General features: G+C 37.9%; 2 protein-coding genes across 5 annotated transcripts; both read left to right on the plus strand.

Annotated features, from left to right (window-relative positions):
* Positions 1-3,154: 3,154 nt before the first annotated feature.
* On the plus strand, positions 3,155-6,497 carry LOC147479527 (uncharacterized). Its single transcript, XM_086578440.1, is given in 4 exon segments — positions 3,155-5,229; positions 5,324-5,617; positions 5,710-5,812; positions 5,904-6,497. Coding segments are annotated over 4 exon segments (3,066 nt in total).
* A 2,561-nt stretch (positions 6,498-9,058) lies between these two features.
* LOC147479528 (DET1- and DDB1-associated protein 1-like) lies at positions 9,059-19,839 on the plus strand. Of its 4 annotated transcripts, XM_086581112.1 has the most exons (12): positions 9,059-9,134; positions 9,309-9,461; positions 10,941-11,001; positions 16,438-16,498; positions 17,204-17,265; positions 17,366-17,450; positions 17,949-18,004; positions 18,139-18,241; positions 18,350-18,368; positions 18,480-18,593; positions 18,900-18,972; positions 19,353-19,839. In XM_086581112.1, exons 3-7 carry the CDS (start codon positions 10,972-10,974, stop codon positions 17,978-17,980), a joined length of 270 nt encoding a protein of 89 aa, XP_086437238.1. In that variant the 5' UTR covers positions 9,059-9,134; positions 9,309-9,461; positions 10,941-10,971; the 3' UTR covers positions 17,981-18,004; positions 18,139-18,241; positions 18,350-18,368; positions 18,480-18,593; positions 18,900-18,972; positions 19,353-19,839. The 4 variants fall into 4 exon arrangements, with proteins under 4 accessions (XP_086437238.1, XP_086437240.1, XP_086437239.1 ...); XM_086581113.1 differs by lacking the exons at positions 9,059-9,134; positions 9,309-9,461; positions 18,900-18,972 and adding an exon at positions 10,089-10,545 and having other exon boundaries at positions 19,620-19,839; XM_086581114.1 differs by lacking the exons at positions 9,059-9,134; positions 9,309-9,461; positions 18,900-18,972 and having other exon boundaries at positions 10,051-11,001; positions 17,210-17,265; positions 19,620-19,839.
* The last annotated feature ends 452 nt before the right edge of the window (positions 19,840-20,291 follow it).

The following is a 20,291-nucleotide window of genomic DNA, read 5'->3' on the forward strand; positions in this document are numbered from 1 at the left end:
ATAATTTATGAAGCTTAAGTATACGAGTAGAGATGGCTCTCTGACACAATATCATAAACCCTCCTCGATTTGGTATGGAATTAAAAAAACTTTGGAAGAAATCAGTACAAGGTACAAGTGGATTATATGCAATGGAGAATATATTGATTTTTGGAGGGGTAATTGGCTAGGCAATTTCTCTCTTCAACATGTGTTGGATCTCACTGATCAAGAGCTAAAAGGTTACAACTCTAAGTTGAGTATCATTATCAATGGTAATGATATTATCATTCCTCAACCTTTTATGCAGTTGCTTGCGTCCTTTGGAATCACACGGGCGCCTCTTGTAATCCTCAACACAACGATTACAAGGTCTGGTGCCCAGACATCAAAGGAAAATTCTCGACCAAATCAGCATTCAATGATACAAGGAAAAAAAAAAGCCCATTGTTTAGTGGTCAAAACTTGTGCGGAACTCGTATACTCACCCTAGAGTTGCTTGCTACTGCTTGGAAGTTGATCAATGGATGTCGCGGCTACTTGAGAGAGTACAAAAATGGGAATTAGACTAGCTTCTTGTTGTCGCTTTTGTTCTCAATCTGTTGAATCTCTTCACCACATCTTATGGCAATGTACTTTTCTTTCATCCAATTGTGGTCTTGGTTTTCAAGTTGTTTCCAAATGTCACAACCCCTCATTAATTTCCGGGAAGCGTTTATCTTTGTCTTCTTTTCGAGTCCGCACTGAAGCAAACATGGAACTCAGGATTATTGGCAGGTATGGTTGCGATTTGGAAGCATCGGAACAAAATTGTTTTTGAAGGTTCTACTCCTAATGTGGATATTTGTAAAAAAGCAATTAGATCCCACATATTATGCACTGACCATCTCTCCAAGGTCCATATGGACGACACGGCGAGAGATAGACACTTTTGTATGTTTTGGAACATTAATTTTAGAATCAAGCCACCACCTACTTTGAAATCTTGTTTCTGGATCCCTCCTGAGCCGGATATAGTAAAGTTGAATTCTGACGGTGCCTCTTTTGGCAATCCAGGTCCTTCAGGTATAGGCATAACCTTCAGAAACTTTACTGATGATTTTCTTATTACCCTTCATAAGAACTTAGGTGTCAGCACCAGTTACAAAGCAGAGTGTCATGCTATTGTTTTAGGCGTGGAAACGGCGATTGCACGAGGTTGGTTAAAAATTTGGGTAGAGTCTGATTCTACTGCAGCAGTGGCTTCTTTCACTAGTGGAGAAATCATTTGGGAACTACAAGCAAGATGGAGAGCATGTCGGCTGAAGCTTCAATCACTCTCCATTACTCACACATGGAGAGAGGCCAACATTGCAGTTGATATCTTGTCAAAAACAGGTGCAAGCTTGCAAGAAAATTCTTCGATCATCACTGAAGGAAAGCCTTCATGGCTTATCCTATGGGAAAAGCCTTATAGCAAATTTATGAGAATAGGCTAGTATTGTGTGTTGTGTACCCAGCTTGTTGGAGTACACATAACATCTTGGTTAGAATCAGAGTTTGGTTTTTCCATACTCAAACCATTCTTTTGTATTTTTTCCCTTTATTAATATATTTAAACTTACCTAGCAAAAAAAAGATCCACTTTTTCGTGCATGGGCTGAGGAGCCATGTTTTGGGCCGGAAAATCGAGCCCAAAACCTTATTACTTCAGTCCACAAGGGGGTTTTCAGTTAGATTTAACTTCTCTAGCCTTTTCGTCCACTTTTGCTCCTCTGATTGGGTCAAGGCTTAGACCATTAGAAAGCTTGTTCCGACCCGGTCATTTTGACATAAGGTAGGCCCAATTCCGAGGTCTGAATCCAAAGAACGGCCTTCGAAAGTTCTGCTGACTTTTGTGCGCTGTTTCTGCATGCATTGACTTTGACTTTTCAGCTTTGACAGGGATTTAAAAAGGCTTTTTCTCCTTGAATCTTAGCCTTTAATCATAGAACTTCTTAGCAACCAACTTTTGTTCTTTTATCTCGCAAAAGGGACGCATTTTTGCACATATTCGACTCCAATGCCTGAAATACACAAAAACACGATAACAGTACTAACTCTTACTTATTAATCACATAATTGGTCTAAAACAATATTGTTAAAGGGGTTAAAACTACAGTTTTGGGCTCTTATCACTACCCATTGTCAGCATTGGTTTGTGGATTGTTAGATTGTTAGTAGTATCTAACTCCTTTTTTTTTTGGAGTTAGATAGCGTAGATAGGGTTTTCTAGAGTTCATGCTGGAATGGGTTGAAATATTTAAACAAAGAATAACCCATGTCTTGTTTCTGGTAACTGTGGATTTTAATAGATAAAATCTGAACTGGCACACAAAGTATCTCTTTTTGAAATTCAAACTCATATTTGAAGAAGGTTGAAAATTTTCAAACTTGTATCGAAGTAATTTGACAGTCTGCATCCTATTGGCTGAGCCTTTGGAATAAAATCTACAATGAACTACATGAGTTTGTATATATGTGCAAACCGATATCATATATTTATATTTTTTAAAACTGAATTTCAGGCAATTATCTTGAGTAGAGTGTGCGCGTGTTGGGGGGAATGAGAAGTCTTTTATTTTGTCTTGCATTCTGTGCTTATATGTTATAATGCCTTCAAAGTAAAGCGCTTGAAATCAGTCCACACTTAATCCTTCCAGTGCTAAAGTAGTTCGTATCTAATTGTGTTTACCAATTGAAGTACATCTGATCATGTTTAGCAATTTAATGGTTAAAATGTAGGCACCGTTTAGCTTGTTTACCGAGATAGTTCAATATTTATAGAACGTTATGCATCAAATTTTCATAAACAGATAGTGCTAAAAGCCGGTCTAGTAGGAAATGACATTGACCCTATCACTTATTCCCTGTGTTTACTTCTTGTGCTACTTGCAGAATGTCTCAACCGATTCCAAAAGATTGGATGAATAAAAATGACAGACTTGGGAGTGTGTATAGGCAGGGGGTTTCTGATTTTATTCTATTCGCTAGTGGCAAAGACGAAACGTCGACGACGTGTCCTTGCCCATGTAACAAATGTCGAAATAGGAAAAGGTTTACGTATGATATAGTTAGAAAACATTTGATTCATAACGGTATAGAATCAACATATCGTGTATGGGTTTTACATGGTGAGAACCCATATAAGGATCGAATGGTAAACCGAGTTGAAGAAGAAAATAGTGAGGAAGGACTAGGGGTAGGGAATTTTGTTGATGTTGCTTATGGTATGCATGAAGAATTAGTGGGTGATTTGAGTGGAGGCGATGGAAGTCAAGTCGAAGATGTTGAACCACCTATTGTTCTAGAACTTGATTTGGGTAAGAGGTACAATGAATATAAGAAAAAAGCAGAAGAAAAATTATACCCCTCATGTGAGGCTCCTGTCACAACCCTTTCAGTAGTTGTGGACCTCCATAACTTGAAGAAGCAGTATAATTGGTCGGGAAATAGTGTCACCGTGCTTTTGTCTACGTTGAAAACGTAGTTGCATGATGGAAACACTTTGCCTTCTAAGTATCCTGCAATGAAGGCAATGTTGAAAGATCTGGGAATGAAAGCTGAGTGCATAGATGCATGTGAAAATACTTGTATGCTATATTATAAGACTGAAGCTGATTTGACGGTGTGTCCTCAATGTGAAACGCCTAGGTACAAAGTAAAGGAGGGGAAATCGGGGAAGAAAGAAACAAAAGAGGCGAGAAAAGTATCGAGACATTTCCCTTTGATTCCTAGACTTAAAAGGTTGTACACTATATCATGGATAGCACGTGAAATGACATGGCACAGTAGAGCGACACCTTCTTGGAATTATATGAGGCATCCAATCGACTTGCTTCAGTGGAAGACATGTAAAGATGATTGGCCAGATTTTCCTAAGAAAGGGCGAAATGTTTGGCTTGGAATTGCAACTGATGGATTCAATCCATGTGGTGTTCAATCCACTAGTTATAGTTGTTGGCATGTTTTTGTGGTGCCTTATAATCTGCCACCGTCTTTGTGCATGAAATCTGAGTTCCATATGATGTCGTTGTTAATACCTGGGTCGAAGGCTCCGAGTCAAAACATCGATGTATTCCTTAGATCACTAGTTGATAAGTTACAACAGTTATGGAAAGAAGGGGTGACAACTTATGACATGCACAAACAGGAGCATTTTACTTTGAGGGCTATGTTGATGTGGGGCATTCATGATTTACCAGCGTATGGCAATTTATCAGTCTGTGTAACACATGGTTACAAAGCCTGTCCTATTTGTGGTGATGAAACTCCATCTATGCATCTTCGGAACGCAAGGAAGATCGTCTATACAAATTACCGGATGTTTCTTAAATCTGATCACCCATTTAGGCAAGGCAAGTACTTAGGACTTAAGACAAAAGAGTTAAACCCTCCTCCGCCAAGGTTAAAGGGAGAAGTAATTGAGAAAATGTTAAGTTGTGTCCATTATGTACCTGGGAAAGTATTAAAAGGTACCAAACGGAGTGTAGATGATGTGGATGTGGTTGCTATTGGAGATGATGAAGGTTATGAAATTACTGAAGCATGGTATAAGAGGTCTATTCTCTTTGAAATGGAATATTGGCTGAAGCATAAAATTCGACATGTTATTGACGTGATGCACGATGAGAAGAACGTGGCAAAACACATAATAAATGCGATTCTTGAGAAGAAAGACAAAACAAAGGATACAGTTCAAGCACGAGAGGATTTGAAGAAAATGGGGATTCATAGTGGTCAATGGATGCAAACAAACCCAATCACAGGGAAATTTGTTAAACCAAAGGCCCCATTTGTCTTGAATAAAGATGAGAAGTTTGAGTTTTGCACAATTTTGAAGAACTTGAAGCTTCCTACATGTTTTTCATCGAACTTAAAAAACATTGTCACTTTGAGTCCTCCTGGTTTGCTTACAATGAAATCACATGACTATCACGTGATTATGTGTTACTTGCTTCCAGTTTTGCTTCAACATGCTTTTCCAAAACACCGCGATTTGCGTAGAGCTATTCATCAGATTAGCTTATTTTTTAATCTTTTATGTTTGAAAGTCTTAATCCGAAAGGAAATCCAAGATGCCAAATACATGGTTGCAGAGGCATTGTGTGTATTGGAAAAGTATTTTCCAACCGCTTTCTTTGATATCAGCATCCACCTCTTGGTGCATTTGGCTGATGAAGGGCTGATTTGTGGACCTGTGTATCCTAGGTGGATGTTTCCATTTGAACGGTATGTAAAATGCCTTTACTTTTATTTCTTATTTAGTGGCAATTATTATCGACAAAACTACAAAGTACAATTTTGGTTTTGTTTATTTTAATAGGACAATGAAGGAGTGTAAAAATATTCCGAGTAATAAACGTTATGTTGAAGGCTCCATTGCGGAGTCCTATATTGTTTCTGAGTCAGTTAGGTATGTTATGGAGTACATGCCAAATTCTCAGGATGGAAATCACAAAGCTACTCGTGAGGCGTTTCTAGATGAAGATGGAGAGTATAGTGATGAGTGGACTATACTTGAGGGTAAAATTGTGATCCTAGGCAAGGAACAATGGATACAAATCCGTACGAGGATTCTTTTTGGACTTGACATCGAAAAGTTTGATGAACATTACAGGTTTGATTGTTTTTGATAGATTTGACTCAAACATTTACTAGTCTAAAAAGTCGTAATAAATAGTCGTGTTAAACTACATAAACAAATTGTAGTGAATATCGTGCCTTGCAAACAACTGCACGTGCCAGAAGAAAAGGGGTAGCAAAAACAGAAGTGGAGATACAGACTAAGTTTATTGTGTGGTTATATGACAAGGTATTGTTTTATATATAATTTAGTTTAGTAAGATATTACAATTAGTATTTTAATTTTATCTTTCTAATTGTCGTTTTTTTTTACTTCACAGTTGTTGGCTGCAAAAGACACAGATTGTGACTTATGGCGATTTGTCCAAGGACCATTGTTCAAAGCTAAAACATATAAAAAGTACCGTGTTAATGGTTTTGTGTTCTCTACTAGGTCGCATGACGAAATAGTTTCCACACAAGATAGTGGTGTTTGCATGAAAGCAATCACTACGTTTACGTCGAGTAGGAAAGACAAAAATCCCATTGATGCATCGACTAAATGGTATGGGGTTATCGAACAGATAATAGAGTTGGACTATACGACCTTCCAGCATGTTGTCTTTTACTGCAATTGGGTGAGGGTGGAGGACAAGACCAATGGTTGTAAACTTTGTCCAGATTCTAATTTGGTGATGATTAATCTCAATAGGCTAAAGAGTGTTGATCAGTACTTTGATGAGCCGATGATTCTTGCTTCTGAGGCTAGTCAAGTGTTTTACTTGGAGGATTTGAGAAATCCTAACTGGTGGGTAGTCATAAATTGGCCTAGGCGATTGACAAGTCGAGTTGATGAACTAGATGCACCAACTGACTTCCAATCTATTCTTGAGGACCAACCTAATTTGCAGCCGTTGATGGAAAGTCTAACCTGATTGTAATAGTTGCACTATCATATTGTGAGATTTTTAGTTGCATGCGAACTTCTCATTTTCTACTTTTAGATATATAAACTCTTTCTATTTTGAAGTTTGTTTGTGCATTTGGGTGAAAGGTGTGTTTGAGTTGTTTTTTATCTTTTTTTTTTTAATCAAGAATAGTCTCTATAAATTTATACTTTTGAACTTTGTCATTTTTTTGTGGTATCCTAATTTTACCTATTTGTTCTAACATTTTTTTGTCATATAGTAGGCTATTTAATAATGGCACCAGGTCAATCTCAATCTATTGCTTCCTAGCTATTGAGTTCAGTCCCACTTCCATCTCATAATTCAACTTCAGACTCTCACACATCTCAGCCTTCGGGAAACTCACCAACGATTACCAAGTTACCTATAGAGTTCGATGAGGATGGCGTTGCTGTGGGTCCTAACCATGCCAAATGGAATACCCATGTTATTTATGTTCGATCTTGTATTCCAATTCATTACAAGGATTGGAGGAAAATAGATGGAAGCTTCAAGGATAATGTCTGGAATAAATTAATGGTAAGATTTACATGTACTTTAATTTCGATGATAGCATCCATTATTCTTGAATATTAGTATGTTTTTCAAATCCTATATCTACATGTTGTCCAGCCCTATGTATGGAAATTCACTTAATATGAAATGAACAAAAGTCACTTTGTTCATGTACGAAGAATTTGAGCCTAATGTTCCCCAAGCAACGACACGCCGAGAAGTTGAAAAGGACTTTCCCCAAAAGTTTAGATCAACAAAGTATGCCCTGCGGAAAGAAATTTTGCGTAAGTGCGGGAGTGTGGAAGAAGCTATTTCAGCATGCCCAGATGGTAAGGACCCAAATCATTGGGCTGCGTTTGTTAGAAATGGGAGTACCGCTGAAGTGAGAGCTAGAAACGCAAAGAATGTAGAGAATGCCAAAAAGAATATATATCGACATACTAATGGGCGGGACACATATGCCCATAATCTGGATAAAATGGTAGGTGTCTATTCTTGCACTAACGATTTCTTATCACGTTATGTTAACAACTATTAAGGATTTTTTTTGTAGGATAAAGAAGATCCTAGTAGAAAACATGGACGGATAGATAGTTGGAAAAAAGGACATGAGCGTCGTGATGGAACTATATTAGCGAGCGCTCAGACCCATTATGTAAGTTCTAATAACATTGAAGTTTGAACTTACCTGTGTGTTGGTATTGTATATAGACTATGTTGCATATTGTATTACTCATATCGGTGGTTAATATTGTAGGAACAAGTGGAGGCTTCTCATAAAAGAAGAAAAGAAGCAAGCGCGGGTGGTGAGGGCAGTGTAATGGAAGTAGACTTCGATAATGATGAGTTGTCTGAAGTCTTTGGGCCCGACAAAGGGAGTAGAACTCATGGAATCAGCTCCAACAAGTCTAACAAGCAATTGCAACGTACAGGTATTGCCAAGGCATTATTGTAGCAAGCAAACTCTTCATCCAATTCTGAGTTGAAGGGGGAAATGAATGAGATGAAGTCTTCCTTAGTTAATGTCATGGGTGTGTTAAAGGTGAGTTTGCAGTTTGCACTTGTGCTTTATTGCATACAATATCATTATGTATAACTAATTGTTACTATAAATTGTGTCAGGATGTACTTAAGGCTGTCAAAAGCAATAGAACACCGACTGCTCAACCACCGTGCGGCCCAACAACACCAGAAACTGAAGTCGGTTCCAGTTCTATTCGTCACTCGACTCAACAAAATTTGATGAATATGTTTGCAAATTTGAATCCTCCTTCTGAATGCTTGGTTCTTCACCAAATGTATCTTTATTAGATAGGGATAGTGTAGTGGTTGCTAAGGGTTATGAGATGACAGAGACAGCTGGAGATTGCAATGGCAGAAAAGTTCTCGCAGGTGAAAAAAAGGTCTACATAGAGGAAGTCTTGGTTGGTGATGCTCTTGTTTACGATGGGCCCCAAGATGGAGTTAGATTTTTGGATGGCTTTAATGCAGGAGGTCCTTTAATTTGGCTCGAGTCAAGGATGCAGTTTTCTTAATAAGTTGTTTGGGATATGCAAACTTTCTGAACTTGGAATTTTTCAGTATGGTTTGGTTACTTTATGTTTTGAATGTCGTTTATTTTTTGTTTAATATAGATGTCATAGTGACTTGACAAACTTATGGTTTTTTTTTGGTATGGATGAGTATTGACTTTAATATGTTCGTACTATATCTATTTATTAAATTTGATTGCAGTATATGTATGCTTGTTTGCTTAGCAGGTTAAAGAAAGTACTAACCCATTTTTAACTCTACCTGTGCAAAATCAATATAATTGGTTTGCACTGCCGGTCCCAAGCCCGGACAAAGGAGGAGGGAGGATGGTGGAGCCTTGGACTGTTTTTCCCTTGAATGTTGGGATTCTCGAACGAAAGGTGGAGGCAATAGAGCTGATGGAGATGAGGAGTTTCTGCCTGTTGAGTTTTTGTTATTTTCCCTACCTTCTAGACTTTTTAGAAGCTTGTGTAGCATTTGAGCAGTAGCGTAATAGCCTTTTAATGTGGGGTGCTTGTAACATGCAAGTCACAGTTTGTAGTCACTTGGCTTTTTTGGCGGCACTTTCGGATAAAGGTAAATATTGTTCTTATTGCTTTTACATGGCTGTCCAAGCCCGGATAAAGGAGGGAGGATGGTGGTGCCTTGGACTCATCTCTTCCAACCTATAGATTTTAATTTATTTGATATTCTGGATCATGAAATTGGTATTTCTAGTCTGCGTTACTTAAATGTGTTTCGTCGTCATAGGATGGCCTGAAGCCTATTCAAGTTGCAGCTCAAAGAAGCAACCGCTCAGCTGTTGAAGTTCTTTTACAAGTGACATCTCCTGTTCAAGTTATTTCCAACTGGAGTATTGATGGAATCATTGAGCATATGCAATCTGATGGCCACAAAGATCAGGTTTTTTCGATGCTTTCGCCTAATAAATCCTAGCATCTATCTCCAGCAAGATGTTCGTGGAGAGGCATATGTTCGGTTCGAGTTGGGGAGAGGTTGTTGTGTCAGTCTATGCTGTCAGGGGCATTAGGTTTGTGCCCTAGCGCCGCCTTAGGGAAGTCTTTAACAATGGCATGTAACTACTTACATTACCGCAGGGAAGCCTTGACCGATTTGGACTGCCTGTGTGTTTGTGTGTGTGAGAAAGGAACGTGCTGTGGCTGTGTGTGTGTTAAAGAGATAGAGAGGGGGTGGCAGGCGCCCTCACACACACACACACACACATTTCTGGTCATAATAAAGAATCAAAAGGTCAGTATTTTCTGGACTTTTAGGTATATTCACAGCCATGGTACCATATATTATATATAGAAGAATAACAGTGGAAACCACCATCTGCTGGTCCCTCACTCCCTATAGAGAGCTGTAATTAGTATCTCTTAAGGCAGTATATCACAGTGATCTGTTTAAGCAGAGGTTTTGTTTGCCTTCCATTGTTCTAGTGACAAAAGTGTTGTGTTCATAACCTGCCTATATATCATTGTGTGTTCTTGTCATGTAAATCTGTAGTAGTTATTCTTGATTGTCGTGTTATCTCTTATAGTCTTATCTACAAAAATGAGAACACTTATAAAATGAAATTCACACGTTAAACATGTGAGTTCATTAATTTGTTTAAATGCCGCCAGAACGTAATTGCGCCAAAAGGATTCCTCTTGGCAAAGCGACATACCTTTTGGCGGTTTTAGTAAACAAATTCTGACAAGACGAGAATCTTGTGTTAGAGGTTGTCTGCTTAGTGAGCTCTTGCCAGCTGGCTCACTAACCGACCTCTGGCACCACATCTCACCCTTCCCCCTCCAAGCCTAAGCCCTGGCTCCTCCTCCATTTTAGTGATTTGAGCATTCTACCTCAACATAACAAAAGATCGACCTTGTCCACACCTTGATTACATTTATACCTTTTGCTCCGAGAGAACCTAATTTCAGTCCTCACCATGAAGACAAGTCTGCAAACATTTCTAAACCTCTTGAGGGAGATGTGAAGGGTTTGACCTGATGCCTATGTCCTACTTTGCAGTTTTTTCTGCCAGCTTATGTGCTTGTCATCTATCTATTTTTGTATTCTGTTTCTTTTCATGCTCATTAATCAGCTTTCTTGTCCTAAGTTAGATTTGTTTTGTTTTGCCAATTGAATTTCTAATTGACGATCTCTCCTTTTTTTTCCCCACTTTATGTTTGTAGTGTTATTCTGTGAAATTTTATTTGACAATTGATTGAGTCCTTAAGACAAGTTTTTCAAAAATTGTTGATTGGATATGACCTTGATACAGTTACTTTGATCAAGTTGGTTTTTGTACTGCTGCACTTAATTTATAGATAATATATCTTGTTTTGTGCTTTTGTTTAATGGTGACCTTAGCTTATTACTCTGTTTTTTCAGGAATTAACTGCTGCGACCTACCATCTTACTCATGATCGAACTTCTGCGCCACCAGATCAAGGTAATAATGTCGCTACTGGCATTCTAGTTTATGTTTTTGTAATTCGTAAGATGTAATTATATGTTTTTTCCCTGTTTAATAGGTAGCTAGCACCATTAACTATATGATATGTAATTTGGTTTTGTGACTATGGAACTTACAATTGAAAATGCTAGTGTAAGTTGGATGTGAACTTGAGGTGATTGGTCCAGTAAGTAAAGTTCCATAGCAATATGGATTCTCATAGTCTTGTAGACACACAGCGTGGTGTTGCGATATAGCTAGAGTCCTATGGTTAGTAGTGATATGTTAGGACTCCTGTAATTATGGGATGTAACAAAGTTAGAAAGAAAAGCTCCTAGAATCAGGGAAAATATGATTGTATTATTGGCTATTTAAGCCTAACATTTGTAAATGAGAAGTGAAGAAAGTATCCCCAAATCTGTATCTTCAAATTTATTATGGTATCGGAGCTAAGTCATTAAAAAAAAAAAAAAAAAAAAAAAAAATGACTTCCAATCCTGAAACCTCTATTCAAACCACTCAAATCCCAGTCATACATATACAATCAGAAAATTCAGTTTTCAAGGCAGGCGTGAGTCTGAATGAAACAAATTATGATGTGTGGTCTCAAATATGGAGATGCATATCGCCGGACATGAAAAACTTGATTATATTCTAGGCCAAACACCTCACCCACCCAAATAAACCGAACCCTCTTACACAAAATGGTATCTTGAGAATCGAAGGTTAAAGGTTGGTTGTTAACTTCAATGTCTCCCCGAAATTATGAAACGCTATCTACGGTTGCGCACCGCACGTGAAATTTGGAACGCACTTGCCAAAGCATTTTATGATGGGTCTGACGAATCACAGGTATTTGCATTAAACCAACGAGCGTTCTCTACCAAACAGCTTGGTCGTTCACTTTCAATTTATTATGGTGAACTTATTGAAATATTTCAAGAACTGGATTACCGTGACAAAATCACCATGAAGGATCCTGAAGATGTGATCCAAAGATCGTAAATCGATGGGAAAGGTTATGCGTGTACATATATTTTTTACGCCGCCTTGATCTCGAAGTTTGAACAAATTGTGTGGAGAAATTCTTCAAAAAGATCATTTGTTAGACTTGGAGGTCGCTTATGCATATGTACGACGTGATGCAAATCGACGCACTACTCAAAATGATGATTCTAATCTTACTCAACCTTCGCTATGGTTGCTTGACAATTTAAACCACGTAACAAGAAGTTTGTTTCAGCCATAGACCGTGTACCGGAATCATCAAATCCTTCTCGCAGAAAAAAAAATCGGAGCTATGAACTAGGAGGTAATCGATCCGAGAGGTCTTGTACTCACCGTGGTGGAACCGACATACAAAGACGCGATGTTACGAACTGATTGGGTACCCGACCGGTGGGATCCAAACAAAGCACCACGTAGCGTAAGGGCAAATAGAATATTGATTACATTGCCATGGCAAACTCGAGAACGAACCCGTTGATGAAGCTTGTGCCTCTGCCTTAATCGCCAAGTCGGGGTAATGAAGGTAAGGCACTAATTGCTTCTTCACCTATTAGTAATGACGATGGATAATTGACTTCGGGATGTACCGATCACATGATTTTTGACAACCCCTTGCCCCACTCTATGAAACCATCTAAATGTCCCACCGCGGTTCTACATCTATCGGTACTTCCTCTCTCTAGTAGTAGAGAATGTTCACTAACTCTTTCAAAGACTTTAAACTTGGATTATGTTCTTGTCGTCCATCTCTTAACCATAATTTATTATCCGTTTCTCAAATTACTGCATCTTACAATGTCTTGTGATTTTTGGCCTAACCATTGTGTTTTAAGGATATCAAGACTCGGATGACAATTGGTTATGGTACTAGACAAGGGAAGCTATATTATCTTGAGTTGGCACCGACAAGTTCAACAAAGTTGGCTCAAGTATTTTCAAGTGAAAGCTCTACTAATCACCCGAAATCAGAAATTTGGTTGTGGCACAAACGCTTAGGTCATGCGTCTTTTGGGTACTTGAAGAAATTGTTTCCACATTTGTTTTCTCAGTTATCTGTCTCAGAGTTTAAATGTGATGTTTGTGAATTGGCTAAGAGCCACCGTATTCCTTTCCCAATAAGTATGAATAAAAGTCAAGTACCTTTTATGGTCATTCACTCCGATGTGTGGGGTCCTGCGAAGCACCCCTCTCTCAGTAATGCTCGATGGTTCGTATCTTTTATTGATGATCATACCCGCATGACTTGGGTGTGTTTAATGACACATAAACATGAAGTAAGTTCTTTATTCAAGCAATTCCACAGGATGGTCATGACACAATATCATTCTCATATACAAGTTCTTCGGAGTGACAATGGTGGCGAATTTGTGAACAACGATGTGGCTACTTATTTGAGTACCCATGGAATTGTTCATCAGACAACGTGTCGATATTCTCCTCAACAAAATGGGGTCACCGAGCGCAAGAACCGTCATCTCCTTGAGATGGTTCGTGCATCATTATTTGGTGCAAAGATGCCCACCCGGTTTTGGGGTGAGGCACTGACATCAGCAACCTATCTTATTAATAGGGTTCCCTCAAGCTCACTTAAATTTCAGACGCCCCTTCAGGTCCTTCAACAAGCCATAAACTCACCTACTGTTTCAAATTTACCTCCTAAAATATTTGGATGCATAGCCTATGTTCATCTACCTACACATTTAAGACATAAATTGGAACCCCGTGCTCTTCGATGTCTATTTGTTGGTTATGCGTTACATCAGAAGGGGTACCGTTGTTACCATCCACCATCTCAGAAAATCTATATTACTCATGATGTTCGATTTCATGAAGAGGAAATGTATTACTCTAAATTTGAGTCTACATTTCAGGAGGAGAAATTAGGTGATACAGGGCCTTCTTATGAGGAGATTATGAAAAATATTCAGCTGTCTCATGAAAATGTTACGAAGCTCAATGATACACGTATTAGTGTGGAATCAAGAGATGATGCAGTGGTTGAGGAAAATCATGGAATTGTGACACTGGAGGGGTCGAACGAAACTCGAGGGGATGAAATCGAAACAGATGCAAGTGGTGGCTCTCCTGAAATGAATGATGAAACTCTTGGAACTCAAGATAATCCAACCACACCTCCCATGGCTGAAGTATCAGATAACCAATCGTCTCAAGAGTTTGCATCCAGCATAGAACCTCAGGTAATATCTGACCACAATAGAAAACTTCTACCCACTCGGGTAACTAGAGGTATACCTAAATAGACTTATGAACCTGTTCTTAAATCCAAACCCAAATACCCAATGAATAACTTTCTATCGTACCATAATTTGTCAAAAGAATGTGAGGTATTTGTGAATCAATTATCTGTTGTGTCTATTCCTAATAGTGTGCAGGACGCTTTACGGGATACACAATGGAAGGAGGCAATGAACGAAGAGATGAGATCCCTCCAAAAGAATGAAACATGGGATGTGGTTGACTTACCTTATGAAAAGAAACCAGTTGGATGCAAGTGGGTATTCACAGTTAAATACAAGGCAGATGGAGCTATCGAACGGTACAAAGCGAGACTTGTTGCTAAAGGATACAGTCAATCCTACGGTGTTGACTATACGGAAACTTTTTCCCCTGTCGCCAAGATGAATACGGTACGGGTATTGCTATCTTTGGCTGTGACCTTTGATTGGCCGTTACATCAATTTGATGTAAAAAACGCATTCCTACACGGAACTCTCAAAGAAGAGGTATATATGGCATTGCCCCCAGGATGTAATATGTCACTTACAGGAAGCAAACAAGTCTGTAGATTGCGGAAATCCTTGTATGGCCTAAAGCAGTCGCCCAGGGCGTGGTTTGGCAGATTTACAAGCTCAATGAAGGCATTCGGGTACCGGCAATGTAACTCTGACCATACGCTTTTCCTAAAGCACAAGAAAGGGAAGATTACTGCACTTATCATCTATGTTGATGATATGGTAGTCACCGGAGATGATATGGATGAACAAAAGGCACTACAAACCTATCTTGCTCGAGAGTTCGATATGAAAAACCTTGGTCCATTAAAATATTTCTTGGGGATAGAGGTGCTGCGATCAAAGAAAGGTATGCTCTTGACTCAACGAAAATACACTTTGGATTTGTTAAAAGAAACGGTATGTCGTGTGTCGCCCAAAGATCTACTCCTATGGCTGAAAATGTGAAGTTGGGAAACTATCCGGATCAAGTCCCTACTTAACAAAGAACAAGCATCAAAGGTTAGTGGGCGGTTAATGTATCTTGCTCATACACGCCGATTTGGCATATGCTCGAAAGTGTAATCAGCCAATTCATGCATTCCCCAAGTCAAGAACACATGGATGCTGTTATCCGTATCTTACGTTACTTAAAGTCCTCTCCCGGAAAGGGAATTCTAGTTCGACAGAGCAATGGAATTAATATTGAAGGATATCTTGACGCTATTAAGGGGGATCGGTTGATGATCGAAAATCTACATCAGGATACTTAACCTTTATAGGTGGTAACTTGGTGACATGGCGGAGTAAGAAACAAGCTGTAGTTGCAAGATCAAGTGCCGAGGCTGAGTTTCGGGGCATGGCAAATGGAATATGTGAGGTATTGTGGCTTAGAAGATTATTGCATGAGTTGCATGTTAAACATATGCATCCAATGAAGTTATATTGTGATAATAAGGCAGCTTGCGACATTGCTCACAACCCGGTGCAACATGATAGGACAAAACACGTTGAGATTGATCGACATTTTATCAAAGAGAAACTCGAGGCTAAGGTGATAGAACTTCCTTATGTTCGGTCTCAAGATCAATTGGCAGATGTGCTTACCAAAGCTGTTTCTAGTCAGACATTCCATAAATGTGTTGACAAGTTGGGCATGAGTAACATATATGCTCCAACTTAGGAGGAGTGTTGGGATATAGCTTGAGTCCTACGGTTAGTAGTGATATGGTTAGTAGTGATATGTTAGGACTCCTGTAATTATGGGATGTAACAAAGTTAGAAAGAAAAGCTCCTAGAATCAGGGAAAATATGATTGTATTATTGGCTATTTAAGCCTAACATTTGTAAATGAGAAGTGAAGAAAGTATCCCCAAATCTGTATCTTCAAATTTATGAATCAGCTTTCTTGTCCTAAGTTAGATTTGTTTTGTTTTGCCAATTGAATTTCTAATTGACGATCTCTCCTTTTTTTTCCCCACTTTATGTTTGTAGTGTTATTCTGTGAAATTTTATTTGACAATTGATTGAGTCCTTAAGACAAGTTTTTCAAAAATTGTTGATTGGATATGACCTTGATACAGTTACTTTGATCAAGTTGGTTTTTGTACTGCTGCACTTAATTTATAGATAATATATCTTGTTTTGTGCTTTTGTTTAATGGTGACCTTAGCTTATTACTCTGTTTTTTCAGGAATTAACTGCTGCGACCTACCATCTTACTCATGATCGAACTTCTGCGCCACCAGATCAAGGTAATAATGTCGCTACTGGCATTCTAGTTTATGTTTTTGTAATTCGTAAGATGTAATTATATGTTTTTTCCCTGTTTAATAGGTAGCTAGCACCATTAACTATATGATATGTAATTTGGTTTTGTGACTATGGAACTTACAATTGAAAATGCTAGTGTAAGTTGGATGTGAACTTGAGGTGATTGGTCCAGTAAGTAAAGTTCCATAGCAATATGGATTCTCATAGTCTTGTAGACACACAGCGTGGTTGTTATGAGCTTGAGATGTTCGAGGATGGTCATTAAGAACTACTCGCTTGACGTTGCTTTAGTAATGGTCTAGGTTTACCTGTGAAAAGTTAATGAAAATGTACAAACAGCAGAAATATTCATCTGGAGCATCTGAAGCATCTGAAGAAGGATTCTTTTTTTATATACAGAACATACTAATAGCATGAGAGTGATAGGCTATGGCTAAATTTGTTGCACCAATATTACAAACAGAAAGGAGATGCTTATGCAACTCTGCCTACTACGTCTGGTATTTATCGTTCTTTAGTTGAAGAGTTTGGAACGTGGTATAGCATTAGTATTACGGCATAGAAGGAAGGATTCTGGCTATAACCAATTAACATCTAAGTTTCCAATCTTTTCTCGCTATCAATAGTTACTGGAAGATTTATGTAGCAGAGTGCGTCTACCAAACAGTTTTATGTTCTCTTGGCAGTAATAGCAACTAAAGCCACAAATATTCTTTTGAGGAAGTTCTATCAACATGCTGAAGATAAGGTATGTTTTCTCTGCCTTTTGGGGATTGTCAAATTAATGCTCTGCCCACATTTGCTTTTTCATTTCTCTCTCCTTTGCATGGGCTTTTGTTGTATTTCAGTTTTGGCCAAAGCGTTCTGCCTCTGAAAATCTGACTCCAGGTCATGGGCGCAAGCAGCCAAGGGGTTCTCTTAAAGATGCTATCAGTTAAAACATTTTTTTCACAAGATGGACTTTAAAGAATGGTCATAAATGCATAGTGTGGGCTTTATGTTGTCTTTCTTTAATCTTCTTAATCTGTGATTTGAGGCTTAGTATTTGCAATTAAAATTTCAATATTTGAAGCTCAATTCTTAAAGGCATGTGCCTTAGATGACTCTAACGTGTATGCCCAGAGGCGTACACATATTGGTACTTGACAGATTCTTACACTTCTTATTGCATTGGTTCTTATGTGTCCTTTATGAATCCTAAGTTGAAGATTATGTTGTGGTTTTAGCATTTTTTATTTATTTATTTGTTGGGGTTTAATTTTGCACTTAAAACGTACATGCAATCATATAGGCTGCCTCTCACGGTGCAATAATATTAACTATAAAATATCTTTGTCAGAAGGTCATCTTTTCGCAAGTTGGAGTTTTTGAAAATGTTACTGTGCATGTTCACTTGTTGTCTTTTTAACAAACTTACTTTGATTGTTTTAGGTACGAGATGTGCGCCTCATTATGGACTGTAACTCAACACGTTCGAAGGGAGTTGGGTTAGTTTCTTGTCTTTCTTAATGGAGAATTTTTATAATGAGATTTTTGGGTGTTCTAGTTGTGGATCTGTAGTTAGCATGGAAGAAGTTTTTGTGCAGCATGCAACTCATTTTTGGTTTCTGACGTTTTTAAGGGCACAAGTCTACAGCCTGTGTTGCATGGGTACGCTGATATTTTCTGCACGGGTTTTGCGTTCTGCAGGAGAGTAAGATATCAAGGATCTTGGTGATTTCAGGGTATGTGTTATCTCTTGTTTTGATTGTGAACTAGCCATTGATCTTTCCAGCTAAGTGAATTTAATATTCTGCTGGTATTTATCAAGTATTTGTTCAATCGTATTGTAGGCTAATCCGGATTATAAAGGTATGTCATCATTGTAGGCCTAGGGAGGTGCCTCACTCTCTCTCCATCTCTCCCAATAGGCTTCTTTTATTTTTGTGGTCCCTTTTATGACTTTATTTAATTTGCTTGCAGGTCCTGTTTGGTACTGATTCACACACATGCAATGTTGGTGCATTTGGCCAGTTCGCCAGTAGAATTGGAAACACTGATGCTGGTTTTGTTATGGGTGCTGGAAAACTCCTTAAGGTATGTTCGTGATTTCTTTGTAGCTTATTGATATTCCAATCCCATCCAGTCAAGCTATGTATGAAAGCATAAAAACCGTTTAAACCTAAGTAAGATGGACATTTCATATTCTTGAAACCCCCAAAAAAATGGGGGTTTTGACTGAGCAAGCATGGTTTGATCTTTGTCTTTGATCAAGTGAATGTGCTGGTTCTGACTTTTTGTGTTGTGTCTACCCTATGAAATTAACTCGGTTAAAGATAAAAGTAAAGTTGAATGCAGTTATTTTGTATAATCGTGTATATGTTACTTTAGTTATTTTGTTAGGAAAGTAGCTTTAGTGTTCCGTGTTGGAACGTAGATGGAGAGCAGCAACAGGAGACCTAGTAGTTAATGAAAGGTAAGATCCTTGTGTGGTTTTCTTTCGTTTCATATGTGACAATTGTATGCGGATGTTGGAATATTCATGAGTTTTGTTTTGGAAGATGGGTTCTTACATGTGAGTAGTGTGAAAGTTTGGTGTATATATATTCGAAGTGTGGTATCTCTGGTTGGAACTAATAGATGTGTATAACACTGATATAAGTGGAAGTGATGTATATGTTGTTTTCATTTTATAGTGTCTTTTTGATTTGAGGATTAGTTATTTGACTTAACTGGCATTGGTTGAGATGGTTAAGTAGCTGGTTCTAGGAATCAATATATATTTGAGTAGTTAGGTTTACGACCGAGGTCTGAGGTTTTAATATATGTTATGAAAGTATATTATTTGATTTTCAGGTTATGATAGGATTTATGTCTACGAAATGTTGAAAATACAGAGGAGATTCTGCTGAAATTTTTATGTCTTTCCTCAATGTGTCTGACAAGGTTATATGGTTTTGGGGTGTTACATAAACTTTCAATACTATGCTTCTATTGCTACTAGTCTACTACCATACTCTCTTTCAAGAATAAGATATAAGATATAGATATATATCTATACATATTTGTTTTCTACTGCCTGACTCATTTTTATTTATTTATATTGGTGTATATGATGAAAAGGACTTTTCTGATGATACCATCCCAAAGTCATACCCTGATGCTTGCAACTATTGAAGGTGGGAGTTCTGTACAAATAACGTGAGAGCTTGAGTTTAGGGACAAGTCCCATTTATTTGGAAAACAATGTATATTTCATTCGTGGCAAGTCCTATTTATGAAAATACGTTTTGGTGATGTTATTTTAATAAAAGATTATATGATTGGATGTACTTGTGAGATTTCTTGTTTATATTATGGACGATTGTAGAATACCCAATAAGTGGGGACATATTTATGTAGGTTAGTAGTCTCCCAAAAAAAGGTGGTTTTGGGGGAAATTATTTTTTTTATATATGAAATAGTTTTGTAACGGTGGAAAACTGTAACTAAGCTTTGTAATAAGTAACGCTTACGAAGCAACAAAGCCGTTACCAAAATGTTACAAATTCTATAAATCAATTACACAAAAAAAAAACGTTACTAACTTTCTAAAATCGTTACTGTTGTTGGAAAAGAGGAACACAAAAAAACGTTACTAATTCTATAAAATCGTTACTGTTATTAGAAAAGAGTAACGGTCAAAAAGCGTTACTAACTCTATAAAAGTGTTACTATTGTTAGAAAATAGTAACACAATTAAGCTAATAAAACCGTTAGTAAATATTTTTAGTTACGGAAAATACCATTACAATA

This window comes from Coptis chinensis, chromosome 8 (assembly GCF_015680905.1).
Source record: "Coptis chinensis isolate HL-2020 chromosome 8, ASM1568090v1, whole genome shotgun sequence".
NCBI lineage: Eukaryota > Viridiplantae > Streptophyta > Magnoliopsida > Ranunculales > Ranunculaceae > Coptis > Coptis chinensis.